We start from the raw sequence: 12,402 nt of genomic DNA on the forward strand, positions 1-12,402 counted from the left end.
GCATCTCTGCACTGCTGCAGCTGCCTTGGGCTGGCAGCAGTGAGTCTCAGCCACTGAGCCCACAGGAGCATTCACAGCTCCCCAGGGTCTGCCCCCAGTGCCACCCCAGCCCCTGCGTGTGTGGAACATTGGGCAGGCTCCTCCAGGCAGCAGCTTCCAGGCACGCTGGCAGCCAGGAATTCTTGATGCAGTGCTGCCGTCACCCTGCCAGCCCTGGGCACCCTGTCACCACTGTCACCACCGTGCCAGCCCTACGCAGGGAGTGAGCCCTGAGCATCCCCTGTCACCACTGTCACCACCGTGCCAGCCCCAGGCAGGGAGTGAGCCCTGAGCATCCCCTGTCACCATTGTCACCACCCTGCCAGCTCCAGGCAGGCAGTGAGCCCCTGCTGCCACTCCCCACCAGCACCTGCCACCAGAACACAGGCAACAGGAGACCAAAGAATTGACACCAGGATTCTTTTAATGCAATTGCTTCTAAAAYGCATCTTTAAAGTGACTTGGAATGGTCAGCAATGAGAAATAGGGGATGGTTTTGAGCTCTGCAATGTGACCATGTGGCACCTCTGCCCCCAATACCCACCTGCCACAACCGGGCCTCCAGCTACTCTTAGAGCCACTCACTGTCCCTTCACAGGGCACATGTCACATGGGGCATCCAAAGGGACTCTTTGGGGTCAAAAAAGGGACAGGATGAGCCATCCAGTGCCAGATGACCCAACATTCCTCCAGAGAACCCAGAGTGCAGCACAAGCAGCAGGTTGCTCCCTCTCACCTCACACTCGGGCATCAACCAACACAGATCCYGGAGTTCCTAAAGACCTTGTGGGGCTGTGCCTTCATGCTATGCAAAGTGATTTGGGAACCCAATGTCTGACTGTGTTCTCTGGCACTGGGTGGCAGAGGAAACTGATGTTCCAATCTCTTGCTTTTTGTTGGCTGATACTTCTTTACGTATTTATTTTTCAGAGCAGCAGGCACTGCAGATAGAGAATGGGAAATACTGCTGTAGCCTGAACACCAGTGAGAACAAACCCCAGCACCACCTTCACACCCTTCAACAGCAGAACAGAGTCTGAAATGCCTTTAACACCTCTCAGGCTTCAGCCTGAGTATGGTTCTCACCCCACAGCCCTGGGCTGTGCCTGCTGTGGAGCACTGATGCCATTTTAGCCACTCTTTCCTTTCTCCATGTAAAGTATTTCTTGCTGCTCCACTGGAGTTTGACCTCCCTGCCTCCCAAGAGGGGAGTGGTGAGGCTTCTGGGGGAGGGACACTGGAAAGGCCATGGGATTCCCCAATTTCTGTGGTGTCACAGCCCCCCGAGCAGAGCCTGTATTCTGACTTCAGAATCAAGTGCAGGAAGCCAGTTTGGTCTACAGAAACACTACACAATTATCTCCAAATGGATTTTAAACACCTCATTTAAGGAAGGATGGGGTTTAGCAGGGATTCAGTGGGCTCTCGTAGCTTGGTCTCCAATTCTGCCATCTGACACCAATCCAGATGTGAAGAGACTGGAGCCCTCTTGGAGTCTGAGCCGTTGTTCTCACACAACCCAGGTCACAACTGGAAATTGAGCAACCAGGGGAAGGAAAAGGACATCACCTGATGAAAAAGCTTCAGAATGAACCTGGGAAATAAACGCCAAAAGACAATTGTCTTCTACAGAGGGTGGAAGTGAGACTAGAAGAAAATAACATCTGCAACAGTCAATGAGTCAGTCTGAGTGTGCAGGGGCAGGAGATCCCTATGGATCTGTGAGGAAAGCTAATGGSCAAACCCAGCTGGTCCCTCCAGTCCCCAGGGAGATGGGGCCATGGGTCACTCTTCCCCAGCTGGAAGGTTGTCTTCAATCCTCCTGATGAACTTCATCCGTATTTCTGTGACACTGTCACCCTTCAGGGTGTCCTGGACAAACTTCACATCCACAGCCATCTGCACCTGAGTGAGGGAAGAGGAGAGAGGAGCTGGTAACTCCCTCTTCACAGCAGCTTCTCCAGGGGCTGGATGATCCTGGAGCACCAGTTTAAGGGCTCTGAGGGCATGACATGACATCCAGGGCTGTACACAGTCCTAAATTTGAGACACAGCTGTTCTCTTGTCCCAGCCAATTCCCAGCCAGGGCTCACAGCAGTTGCAGCGTGAGGATTTTGGAGCTTCATACCAACTCAGGGACATGCAAGTGCTTGAACTTGGGTCATGAGCTGAAGGGGCTCAGGCAGCACCTATGGGCCTCCAGCTGCCACACATGACAGCAGCCAAGTGCTCCTGCAGCTCTGCCCTTCTCCTGGGAACGTGTTTCAAGCCCAAAGCAAAACCCAGGAGTCACCAACACAGACCAAAATTAAAGTATCTGCTGACACCTGGCTATCCATACACCCATCCCAAGGGAAGAGAGATGTGGCTCACCATTTCCAGGGCACCTCGCAGCACCCCACAGAGCAGGTTAGAGTAGATGAGGGTTGAATGGTTGTCAGGGAGCTCCACAAAGTCCACCAAGGGGTTGTTTTCCAAGATCAGGGAGAACTCGTCACCCCCAGGACTCCAGTTGGTGATGCTTGGAGTGATGCCCAGGTACATCTTAAATGCAATCTGTCATGTCAAACGAGAGGAACAAGAACACGTGAGGCAACAGCACAGCTTTGATCTTTGTAAAATGACTGAAGGGGTTCGCAAAAACCTCGCTTTTCTCCCAGTTCCTACCAGCCACCTGTACTTGGGCTAAATCTCTTTTTGTCCTCCCCAGAATCTCCATCAAACTCTCAGAACAGTCCTATGAGTAGCGAATACTTCATCCTCACATGCAAAACCCCCACAAAATCTGACAAAGCAGTGCTTGGACAGCAAATACTTCATCCTTACATGCAAAACTCCCACAAAACCCAACAAAGCAGTGCTTGGACATTTACCTTTGCAATAACATCGGCAGTTTCACGGAAATCATGGCATCTCCCAACATTGGAACGGGCCAGGAAGTCCTCGATGAGCCGGACACCGATGTTGTAACCCCTGTGAAGGCACCAGAGCAACAGCTTCAGAAAGACAACMAAGATTTATAAAAGAAGACAGCAGAGAAGCAAAGTCTAATCTGAGAACTTCAACCTGCCAGGATTTTGCTCCTGGAGCAGCACACACGGAGGTGGCTGTGATCTCTGCTGTGTTTTCTGCTCTCACAYGGCTCCCACACAGCAGATCCACTCACATTTTGTCCAGCTGCTTGTTGACATCATCATCGTTCTCATAGTCCTTGCAGAGCTGGGTGACCAGGGCGCCRTAGGTCAGCGTGAACAGCTCCGAGTTCTGCACACAGGAAAAGGGATTCACCCAACAGAACCCATCCCAGCTCTGCTGCCTCTGTGTCCAGCACCGCTGCCCTCGGCACGGAGAGGGGAACAGGGACCTGCTGTCTCAAAGCAATCTGGTGCTTAATAAGGAGAGATCCCAGCTCCAGTTCTGGCAATAACTTCATTCTCCTCRAAATRGGGCTTGGAGGAACYTGGTCTAGTGAAATGTGTCCCCTGTGGCAGGGGGTGAAACTGGATGRGCTTWAAGATTCCTTCCAACCCAAACCAYTCTGGGATTTTGGGAAAGGGACCAACACCTCCTGGATAGCTGGAGATGCTGTGGCAGGGCCCTGAATTTACCTCAACCACTGCCCTAGAGCTGAGATCTGACTCAAACTCTTCCCTCTGTTTCACAAACATGTTACAAACAGGCAGTGCCAGCTGGGCTCCAACAGGCCCAAAATGCTCCTCCAGTCAGGAATTTACAAAGTTCTGTACTCGTCTGATCCCTAGAGAGCTCTCCAGGCACAGAATCTGCTTCACAGATTGAAATCAGCTCCTCAGACACAGAAGAGGCTCAGGGAAGCCAAGCYCAGGCCAGCTCAGCCCACAGGTGCTGTCCATGTCCACTCTGGGACTGGCCAGTCAGATTTTCTTTGCACAATTATCAGATTTGGAGAAAATTTGTGAAAAACGGGAAAAGTTCTCCTCTCCCAGCCACCACCTTTGATCCTCACCCTTAAATGATGTCAAAGAGCATTTTTTGGGAGCCGTTAAGCCAAACCAGTGATTAACGAGGTCATTACAGGCTGCAGAACAAAACTGTGCAAAAGGGAGCATTTCGGGGAACAAACAAACCCCCAGCACTGGTTTCTGCTGTCAGTTTTGGCATGCAGAAGGATCACAGGGGCTGACCTGGGATCTGTCACCTACCATGAGCTGCAGAGAGGCAGAAGGTGAAATGAATGGCAAATACCAATACTAGAGAATGAAAGCAGCAGCAGGCAGGGAGGGAAAAGAGACAAGATCAGAGTTAAGTGACAACACAGATCACCACAAGTTCACACAAAGCCACAACAAACACACAAAGGAGTCACCCCCAAAAAAATAGAAATTGGGTTTGCAGAGGACACAGGGAATTCCACTTTGTCTTGCTCCTGGATTAAGAAAAAAATCTTCCCTGTGAGGGYAGTGAGGCCCTGGCACAGAGATGCTGTGGCTGYCCCTGGATCCCTGGAAGTATCCAAGGTCAGGCTGGATGGGGCTTGGAGCAACCTGGGATAGTGGAAGGTGTCCATTCCCATGGCAGGGGGTGGAACAGGATGGGCTTTAAGACCCCTTCAATCCAAACTGGTCTGGGATTCTGGGATTGCCACTCACAAGGATAACAGCCACCCAAAAAGCTTCAGGTATGAAAAGAACCAAGTCAGGCTGCTTGGAGCTGTTGCCCCACTTTGGATCTAAAGAACTGACACATTCTTTGGGGGTTTTATTTAAAATTTCACTTTCCTCACAAAAAAATTAAAAGGTTGGGCAACTCACATCACTGGAAGGACGTGGTGGAAGTTCCTGTGGCTCAGCTGAAGTCAGAGACTTGGCAGAGAGTTTAACAGACATGCAGAACAGGTAATGTTGGTTTTTAAAGATTTCAGTCATTTTAGTAAAGACAGAGATGGAGAAGGGATGGGGATGGATGGAGGGAATCCAGCTGTCCCCAGGCTGAGGTGCTGCCACCGTGTGAAGCCATGGAGGTGTCACCTGCCACCGTCAGCCCCCACACACCCACAGCTCATCTCAGTTATTGCTGAGRCGCTGTTATTAAAGGCAACTTAAGCTGCTGCAAGAAGGCAAACCCCTAAATTCAGATTTGGACAGAAATTTTTCATTTTCAGGCCATCTGATGCAGTTAAAGGGCCTAAAGCTTTCCCAATATTTTTATTGACACTGCAGAGCAGTGTACAGTCTCCACACTATGGATCTGCTCTGTGGTTACAGGAGTGCCAGAACTCCAGTCAATTAACACAATTCCTTAAATAATCGTTGTATTTAAAGAGCTGAATCCCTCGAAAAGAATCCTCCGTGGTAYGGAGAGGCAAGAGAGGGCAGCAGCCCGACCCAGCCCCTCCTCCCGGCCAGAGGGAGAAAAAAAAACAGGTTTAATTTTTTTATTACTGATTTGCATTACAAATTAATGAATTAATGACCTGGTTTTATTATTTATTACAAATTAATAAATAAATAATGACCTGGTCTGACCCAGAATTCGAGCTCAGCTTTGGAGCTTTGGGCTCCATCACTCAGCTCCTGACTCAGCCGGGCTGATAACACGGAATGAGGTGGAGAGGGGAAGCGAGACGCCCCAGGGAAGCGTTCTGGGTGTGAACTTCCCACAAACGGGAGCGCCCGGTGCCGCTGATGGCTGCCCAGCCCCGCCGCACCGGGCGCTTCGGGCCGTGCCCGATCACCCCCTCCCGGGGCCGGGTTCCCYGGGTGCCCCGCGCCCTGCGCTCGCCGCGCCGGCCCTTCCGGCCCCGCCGTTACCATTTTCTTGCTCTCGGTGCCGCGCCCGCCTTGCCGCGACATCGTGTCCGCCCGGCCCGGCCCGGCCCGGCCGCTCCGTCCGCCGTGAGGCACCACCGGGAACAGCGCGGGGCACTATGGGACACGCAGTCCTCATGGCTCCGCCGCCTGCGCTCCGCCCGCGCCGCTGGACTACAAATCCCAGAGCGCACCGCGCGGCCGCAGGGAGACTCCATCCCGCATCACGTGACCTTGAGGCACCGACCAATCCCGGCGTGCGGCGGGGTCAGGTGACGGCCGCGCTCGCCGCCAGGGGGCGCTCCCGCCCGTCGCAACTGTGGCGGTGCCGCTGTGGAGAATCCGCCGGGCGCGGTTTGTCCCGGGGCCTCCGTTACCGCTTCACCCGGCCCGGCTTGTCCCGGGGCCGCCGTTACCGATTCACCCGGCCCGGTTCGTCCCGGGGCCTCCGTTACCGCTTCACCCGGCCCGGCTTGTCCCGGGCCGCCGTTACCGCTTCACCCGGCCCGGCTTGTCCCGAACCTCCGTTACCGCTTCACCCGGCCCGGTTCGTCCCGGGGCCTCCGCTACCGCCTGCCCCGGCCCGCTCGGTGTCCGCCGGGCCCTTGCCCGGCCCGTGACGGTGTGGTGGTCCCGGTGCTGCTCCCTGCGGTCGGTCCCGGTGCTGCCGGTTTCCTGAAGGCCTCCCCGAGGCCCCCCAGCCCCGGGTGATGTTGCAGGATCAATAACTCCTCACGGGCCGTCGGCAGAGCAACCATCGTGCCATGCTTAAGGGGCCCTTCCCGGTGTCCCTGGGCTGGGCTCCTGCTTTCACCTTGGAATCAGAATAAAATCATGGAATATCCCGAGCTGGAAGGGACCCACAAAGACCATAGAGTCCAGCTCCTGGCCCTGCACRGGACRCCSTACCATTCCCACCATATGTCTGAGAGCATTGTCCAAACACGCCTTGAGCTCTGCCAGGGTCTCTGTTCCCGTGCCTTCCTTGCCCAGATCCAGGGGCTTGGCAGAGGCTGATTCCTGGGGAAAGGGCAGCTGGTGTCCCTGGGGTGGACAAAGCGAGCCCWGTGCTGGTGGGGTTGGGCAGACTTAGAACTTCAGGCTGCGGCTCAATGTGGAAGAGGAGCGGGTTTCCATCCTGTGAGATGCAAATGACCCCGCAAGGACAGGGTGTCACAGAAAACAGCCTTGCTTGGAGCTTCAGGAACTGCAGGGATTATTTCCTGGAACAACTCAGCTTCTCATAGCCCTCCCCAAGAGGCCCCCAGAGCACCAGGTTCTGCTCCCAGACAGACTGCGCCTGGTGTTGTTTACTTATTTATTTAATCTCCTGCTGTTTATTTATTTATTCCATTATAYGTCTGTCCCAGACCTGTCACTGAGCAAGTGCTGAGTGCTCACCCAGCTGGGATGGTGTGGCAGGGGCAGGACATGCTCTGGGCACAGGGAACCCCCACTCCCGCCGGCTGCTCAGGAATCCAGCAGCTGGGAGCTGGCTCACTGTCACAGCCAAGCAGGAGCGTGGGGACCGGCGGGGCTGTGGTGACCTGCTGGCATTGCCTTACATGGCTGCATCCCCGCAACACYAGGGGAGGTACCGGGCCTGTCACTGGACTGTGGTGTGGCTGTCCCGGGCTGGGGGGCTGCCAGCGTCACCTCTGCTGTGCCAGTGAGCTGATGGGATGTCTGTGCTCCCTGTCTCCAGTCCTCCAATGCCAATTCCCCTCCTTCTCCCAGTCCCAAATGCCGCCTTGTGCTCTCCGTCACTCCAAGGCTGCTGGAGATCATTGAATCCCAGAAAATCCTGAGTTGGAAGGGACCCACAAAGACCATGGAGTCCAGCTCCCGGCCCTGCACAGACACCCCAACAATCCCACCCTGTGCATCCCTGAGAGCATTGTCCAAACGCTCCTGGAGCTCTGGCAGCCTTGGGGCCGTGACCTGGGGAGCTGTTCAGTGCCCAAACACCCTCTTGGGGAAGAACCTTTTCCTAATATCCAACGTAAGAAAGACACCGTGTCTCTGGTCACTGCAGAGGTCCCGAGCAGTGTCTCTCCGCGCTGAACTGAGGGGCATGAGGGGCACAGAGGGCACACACCCGCTCCGGATCTTGTCCTAACGCCCAGTGCGCACATGGAGACCCTTCCCAGGTGGAGCAGTTACTGCTCCCGGGCCCCGGGCAGGTGCCCCGGCAGATGGCACCGAGAGCCGGTCTGACGGCGCCGGGCGGCTCTGCCGGTTCCCGCCCSCAGACGGGAGACGCTCCGGGGGACGGGTGGAACCGAAATGCTGCGACCTGCCCCCATGGCGGGGCTGGGCTGCGCGGGGCTCGGGGCTTGCCGYYCCCCAAATACAGACCCCAAARCWGRGGGTGYATCYGGCAAATCGGCCCTGGGGTCGGCMGAACACCTGGCAGAGCCCCGGGYCCCCCGTTGTGTCCCGTYCCGTTCCGACCCGCCGCGCTCCGCCCCGTCCGGTGGGCGCAGGACCGGCTGCAGCGCTCTCCGCCCCGCCGCGCCCATCGCCCGCGCCTCCGAGGGCCGGGCCGGGCCGGGCCATGCCGTGCGGATCTCGGGAGCCAGGCCGGGCCATGCCGTGCGGATCGCGGGGACCGAGCCGTGCCGTGCCGCGCGGGGCCCGCCTGGGAGCGGCGCTGGGGCTGCGGGTCCTGGTGCTKAGCGCGGCTCTGGGTGCGGGGGCRGTGCGGGCTCAGCCGCCCCTCTTCCCTTTCCGGGACCCCTCGCTGCCCTGGCACCGCCGTCTCGACGATCTGCTGGGGCGGCTGAGCCCCTCCGAGCTGGTGCTGCAGGTGAGGGGGCGGCGGGATCCCCTCCCGSGGAGCCCCGCGGGTCCCCCCGCTCAGCGCCGCTGCCCCGCAGGTGGCGAGGGGGGGAGCGATGGGGAACGGCCCCGCGCCCCCCATCCCGCGGCTGGGCATCGCGCCCTACAACTGGAACACGGAGTGTCTGCGGGGCGACGCCGAGGCGCCCGGATGGGCCACGGCCTTCCCGCARGCGCTAGGGCTCGCCGCCGCCTTCAGGTACCGGCACCGGGGACTGGGCACCCGGGGGTGTGGGATGTGACCTTGTGAGACAGGTCCCCCCTGGCCTGCCCTGATACCCCTGTACTGTCCCCACAGCCCCGAGCTCATCTACCGTGTGGCCAACGCCACRGCCACCGAGGTGAGAGCCAAGCATAACAGCTTCGCTGCCGCTGGCCGCTACAGTGACCACACTGGACTCAGCTGCTTCAGCCCCGTCCTGAACATCATGAGGCATCCACTGTGGGGCAGGAACCAGGTGCCAGCTTGGGGGGGTGACCCCTGGCTGGGATCAGGCCGCACAGGACGGTGGCTGACCAGACTGCTGTGGCCGTGGCTTGSTGGGCTCTGGGGGTGTAGGGTTGGGGATCCCAGTGGTGACCAACCTGCACCTTGGACAGGAGACCTATGGGGAGGACCCRTTCCTGAGTGGGGAGCTGGCCCGCAGCTTCGTGCAGGGGCTGCAGGGCCAGCACCCCCGTTATGTCAAGGCCAGTGCTGGCTGCAAACACTTCAGTGTGCACGGGGGCCCTGAGAACATCCCTGTCTCCAGACTCAGCTTTGATGCCAAGGTGAGCACAGCAGGGCCAGGGTGTTAGAAGAGCAGGGGACACTCCAGGTGCTGACCCTGCTCTGCCATGGCATTGCAGGTGCTGGAGCGAGACTGGCGCATGACCTTCCTGCCCCAGTTCCAGGCGTGTGTGCGTGCTGGCTCCTACAGCTTCATGTGCAGCTACAACAGGTGTGGAGCGTGGTGCGGGCCACATGGGCTGGGCTGCCTTTGGCATGGCCAGTTGCCCTCGGCATGGCCAGTGCCTGCCTCTCCCTGCTGCCCCGTCCCCTCTCCAACAGGATCAACGGTGTTCCCGCCTGTGCCAACAAGAAGCTGCTGACGGACATTCTGCGTGGCGAGTGGGGGTTTGATGGGTACGTGGTGAGCGACGAGGGGGCCGTGGAGCTCATCATGCTGGGGCACCACTACACAAGCACCTTCCTGGAGACGGCGGTCGGTGAGCTCTCAGGCTGGGTGTGGGATTGGGCCCCAGACATCACACAGCCATGACGGGAGTTCTCTATTCTCCCCGGCATGGCAGCCTCAGTGAACGCCGGCTGCAATCTGGAGCTCTCCTATGGCATGAGGAACAATGTCTTCATGCACATCCCTCAGGCTCTGGCCATGGGCAACATCACGCTCCAGGTGAGCTGAGGGGGACCATGGGCAGAGAGCATGGGCTGTCCCAAGCATGACRAGGTTTTGGGGTCGTGGTCTCCACAGATGCTGCGTGACCGGGTCCGACCCCTCTTCTATACACGGATGCGGCTGGGGGAGTTCGACCCCCCAGCCATGAACCCCTACAGCTCCCTGGACCTGAGCGTTGTGCAGAGCCCTGAGCACCGCAACCTCTCGCTGGAAGCTGCTGTCAAGAGCTTTGTGCTGCTGAAGAAYGTGCGGGGGACACTGCCCCTGCGGGCCCGGGACCTGTCTGGCCAGCGCCTTGCGGTGAGCCCTGCAAGGGAGCAAGCAGGGGGATGTGCTGGTGCCACACCCTGGGTGCACAAGTGTCATAGGGCTGCTGGTGCCCACCCTCACCCCTCTGACCTCTGCAGGTTGTGGGACCTTTCGCTGACAATCCCCGGGTACTGTTTGGGGACTATGCACCAGTGCCAGAGCCTCAGTACATCTACACTCCCCGGTGAGACAGTGTGGTGCCACCTCATGTCCCCCTCTCCTAGTCACTGTCCCCCTCTTCTGAGCACTGCCCAGGGCTACTGCTGGAGCTGCTCAGCCCCTAGCTGGTGGCCAGGGCAAGGGGAGTGTCCCCATTGTGCCCCAACCCTGGGGTGCAGCTGCCCCTGTGTCCTCTGTTCTTCCCTGGTGCAGGAGGGGGCTGCAGACGCTGGGGGCCAATGTCAGTTTTGCAGCGGGTTGCAGCGAGCCACGGTGCCAGTGGTACTCRCGGGCAGAGCTGGTGAAGGTGGTGGAGGCAGCTGATGTGGTCCTGGTCTGCCTGGGGACAGGTAGGTGGGAGTAGGAGGGCACTGAGTGGGCACTGCCAGGGCAAGGGGAGTGCTCTGGGAGGGAGGGGTGCCCGTGACCCCCCTCTGAGGCAGTCGGTGCCCCTCTGCCCTGTCTGCCCACGGAGGTGTAAAGAGCTGTCCCTTGGCTGTCCCCACCCAGGGGTAGGTGTGGAGACAGAAGCGAAGGACCGGAGCGACCTGTCCCTGCCGGGGCACCAGCTAGAGCTGCTGCAGGATGCTGTGCAGGCGGGTAGGGCCTCTGTGGGGTCACAAACCACCCAGGTGTTCCCCATCCATGGGACACCCCGGGGCCATCTCTGCAGTGCCACTACAGGGCTCTTGGTGACAGTCACCTCCCTGCAGCTGCTGGGCGCCCTCTCATCCTGCTGCTGTTCAATGCGGGGCCCCTGGACGTGAGCTGGGCACAGGCACACGACGGCGTGGGTGCCATCCTGGCCTGCTTCTTCCCTGCCCAGGCCACTGGCTTGGCCATCGCCAGGGTCCTGCTGGGTGAGGCAGGGGCCAGCCCGGCTGGCCGGCTGCCAGCYACTTGGCCTGCTGGCATGCACCAGGTAAGGCCAGGGCTGCAGGTTGGTGCTGCAGGTGAGGGAGCGGTGGGACCCCCCTGGGGACCCCTGTGGGTCCCCCGCTCAGCACCGCTGCCCCGCAGGTACAGGTACAGGCTGTGGCACCCACAGCCCTTCCCTGCCTCAGTGGCTGGAGCAGCTGTGGCATGCAGGGCTGGTGCTTGCCTGTCCCCACACTGCCCTACCTTGTTCCACTGGCCCCTTGTCCCACAGGTGCCGCCAATGGAGAACTACACCATGGAGGGACGGACGTACCGGTACTATGGGCAGGAGGCCCCGCTCTACCCATTTGGGTACGGGCTGTCCTACACCACCTTCCACTACCGGGACCTGGTGTTGAGCCCCCCAGTGCTGCCCATCTGTGCCAACCTCTCTGTGTCTGTGGTGCTGGAGAACACGGGGCTGCGGGACAGCGAGGAGGTGGGCACAACTGCTCTGTGCTGAGCTGGCTCTACAGGGTACAGATGTGCCCAGGCTTCCCTGTGCCAGGGGGCTGCTGCAGGGTCCCGTTGTGCTGACTGCCATCCCTCCATGCAGGTGGTGCAGCTGTACCTGCGCTGGGAGCAGTCATCCGTGCCGGTGCCCCRCTGGCAGCTGGTGGCTTTCCGCCGTGTGGCCGTGCCGGCCGGCCAGGAGACCAAGCTGTCCTTCCAGGTGCTGGCCGAGCAGCGCGCGGTCTGGGAGCAGGACTGGCACCTGCAGCCCGGCACCTTCACCCTCTTTGCCGGAGGGCAGCAGCCAGGCCAGAAGACGCGGGTGCCCTCAGAGGTGCTGAGTGCTCAGTTCAGTGTCACCGGTGCAGCCCGGCCCCTGCGTGGGTGTTAGCGGTGGCAGTGGCCACGGGGTGCTGGCCGGGGGAAAGGATGCGAGATACCCCGTGTGCCACGGGCAGTGTGGTGGTTCTCTGCCCTGCAATAAAGTGCTGGTGCTC

General features: G+C 59.1%; 2 protein-coding genes across 2 annotated transcripts; one reads left to right on the forward strand and one right to left on the reverse strand.

Annotated features, from left to right (window-relative positions):
- Positions 1-981: 981 nt before the first annotated feature.
- Positions 982-5,954, reverse strand: TRAPPC3 (trafficking protein particle complex subunit 3). Its single transcript, XM_057385733.1, has 5 exons — positions 5,829-5,954; positions 3,206-3,303; positions 2,913-3,012; positions 2,413-2,595; positions 982-1,944 (listed from the first exon to the last, which is right to left on the reverse strand). The coding sequence occupies exons 1-5, from the start codon at positions 5,868-5,870 to the stop codon at positions 1,825-1,827; spliced, it is 543 nt and encodes a 180-aa protein (XP_057241716.1). The 5' UTR covers positions 5,871-5,954; the 3' UTR covers positions 982-1,824.
- A 2,389-nt stretch (positions 5,955-8,343) lies between these two features.
- On the forward strand, positions 8,344-12,402 carry LOC130585303 (uncharacterized). Its single transcript, XM_057385734.1, has 14 exons — positions 8,344-8,634; positions 8,705-8,865; positions 8,965-9,124; positions 9,267-9,437; positions 9,516-9,607; positions 9,718-9,875; positions 9,960-10,063; positions 10,142-10,366; positions 10,474-10,559; positions 10,748-10,884; positions 11,045-11,134; positions 11,248-11,456; positions 11,685-11,891; positions 12,009-12,402. Exons 1-14 carry the CDS (start codon positions 8,383-8,385, stop codon positions 12,294-12,296), a joined length of 2,340 nt encoding a protein of 779 aa, XP_057241717.1. The 5' UTR covers positions 8,344-8,382; the 3' UTR covers positions 12,297-12,402.

Source organism: Malurus melanocephalus, unplaced genomic scaffold, assembly GCF_030028575.1.
Source record: "Malurus melanocephalus ecotype Western Australia unplaced genomic scaffold, MMel_1.1 scaffold_862, whole genome shotgun sequence".
Lineage (NCBI taxonomy): Eukaryota > Metazoa > Chordata > Aves > Passeriformes > Maluridae > Malurus > Malurus melanocephalus.